Source organism: Sinocyclocheilus rhinocerous, unplaced genomic scaffold (genome assembly GCF_001515625.1).
Source record: "Sinocyclocheilus rhinocerous isolate Xijiao unplaced genomic scaffold, SAMN03320098_v1.1 scaffold36794, whole genome shotgun sequence".
Classification (NCBI taxonomy): Eukaryota; Metazoa; Chordata; class Actinopteri; order Cypriniformes; family Cyprinidae; genus Sinocyclocheilus; species Sinocyclocheilus rhinocerous.
The window spans coordinates 3178-5227 of record NW_015663849.1 but is presented as its reverse complement, the minus strand read 5'-3'; the positions used below and the strand labels follow the sequence as shown (position 1 = coordinate 5227).

General features: G+C 39.3%; 1 protein-coding gene across 1 annotated transcript; it reads right to left on the bottom strand.

The window, feature by feature from the left end:
- Positions 1-353: 353 nt before the first annotated feature.
- On the bottom strand, positions 354-1845 carry LOC107729034 (uncharacterized; the record flags this gene model as incomplete). The annotated part of the gene is given in 7 exon segments (XM_016539385.1): positions 354-460; positions 710-807; positions 933-1095; positions 1182-1275; positions 1495-1581; positions 1584-1694; positions 1788-1845. Coding segments are annotated over 7 exon segments (718 nt in total), but the record flags the coding sequence as incomplete, so codon positions are not given.
- Between the last annotated feature and the right edge of the window lie 205 nt (positions 1846-2050).

The following is a 2050-nucleotide window of genomic DNA, read 5'->3' as shown; positions in this document are numbered from 1 at the left end:
CACAAAACAAAAACAAAACAGCACTCAGGGCTGAAAAGACACAACGCGGCAAGACAAAGCAAACAGCAAACAAGAAGGTCACGAGCAAAGCGTTGCCCAACATACAACAACAGTCTGACAAAAGACTGAGCACGAGAGGATCTAAAATAGGGAAGGGCTAATGAGGAATGAATGGCAACAGGTGTGACAGAAAACACAAAAGAGAATTAAGGATAACGAGTGGGAGGGGAAACACCACACAGACAGCGGAGCACATGGTGAGCTGTCTAAACAAAACCCATGTGCTCAGAGACCAAGCACACAGACACAGAAAGACAAAACACAGCAGATCAGACCGAAGTCATGACACTTACAAATATTTGGATGCTCCTTAAGTATGTCCAGCAATCCATAGAGCTGGAGGCCTTTGTGCAAGTCTCCAAGCATTGGTGTAACTCGAAATGTTGCATGGAGACAATTGCTCTTGTGGAGAAAAACAAAAGTGACAAATTTAATAATAATAACAAATCTAGTAAATTACTACTACTTACAAATTACTGCAAATCTAGTAAATCTAGTAATACAGCATAAGTTTGTTTTAAATTGTAAGTTAATTAATTAAGGTTAACAAGTTAAATTTAATTTGACTGAATGTAAAATTGAACAGTCTTCCAAATTCTGTCATTCATGACACAGACTGCTTAAAAGGGAAAGTATGTTCCATATTCACCGAATTATGGGATCTTTTTGTTCTATGTTGAGTGCTCCTGTGTATTCACAGCTGATCATTTCATCTGTGAATTCAGTCAGATCAGTTGCCTCTTCAGCCTAAAGAAAAACAGTCAGTGACAACAAAATGCCAAATTGACTCTGTTATTACTCTGTGGAAATATGCAAACCAACAATGCAATATACTGCTTGTAACTATTAGGCAGTATTCAGAGTGAAGTTACCTTTGAGATCAACAGGGAGTATTCAATATTATCTACATCGTCCTTGCAAATTCTGAGGACATCAACTTCCTCAGTGGTGAGGTAAAAGTAGCACCACTCTCGCATGAAACATGGGGCTGGGCCACCTTGAGCTAAGCTGACTGCAAAGATCTCTCCAGCAGTCCTATTATTCCAAAGTGATGTTTTAAAAAGCACTCAGTCATTGCCATTAAACATATAATTAAAAAATGTTGCTACAACATCACAAACCTGAAGAGACCATTGTCAAGGTCACTGTTGGAGTACTGTGGACTCTTTGCTCTCTGACCCAAGAAGAGGCGTATTTCAATGCCACTGATCATTTCTTTGAATAACAACGGAAGAGCGGTGTTTTGACCCGCGACTATGCCGCCTCATAGTCACCCAGTTGCCCTGCTGCGCAGGCTCTGTTACCGGAACCGAACAATGCCACTGATCATTTCTTTGAATAACATACTGAGAAAAAACAGTGTGTGAATTACACAGATAAATTTTATTTATTTTTGCTACAGCTTTTCCACTTTTATTATACTTAATAACTTGCCTGTAAGAAACTCCTTTCGTAAAGCAGTAGAGTCGACTCCAGCTTCACCAATGAAGGTTACCTTTAGCTGGTTGACTGGATTTCCTTTTTCTGTCTTTGCCACTACTTGAGCCCCCTCTCTAGGAGATTGTCCCGTGAAACACAAATGCGAAACTGGTTTTCTGCATTTACTCGGCCAACAAGCAGCTCCAGAAGATCTTCTAGAATGTGGCAGGAGATATTGAGATGGTGAGCACCATATACATTGTAACACTTAATGAAACTGTTTAGACTGTTTTAAATGAAAAGTTTACCATACTTGTGGAGAGCTTGAATTGCCTGTTGTATCGTCAGTAATACAAGAATCATCATTGTGCATAAAAGAGTTGTGATCTGGAGACTCCACTGTAATGTGGAGAGAATAGAGTTTTCATTTTAAAGTGGCACATGTGGCATTAAAGCACTTGGGGCTGAATTGATGAACATATTGAACATATTTGTTTCCAAGAACTATGTTTTCTAAAGTTTGTGTTACTCACATAGATTTTGTTCTCCACACAGGCTGGCATGTAGTTCA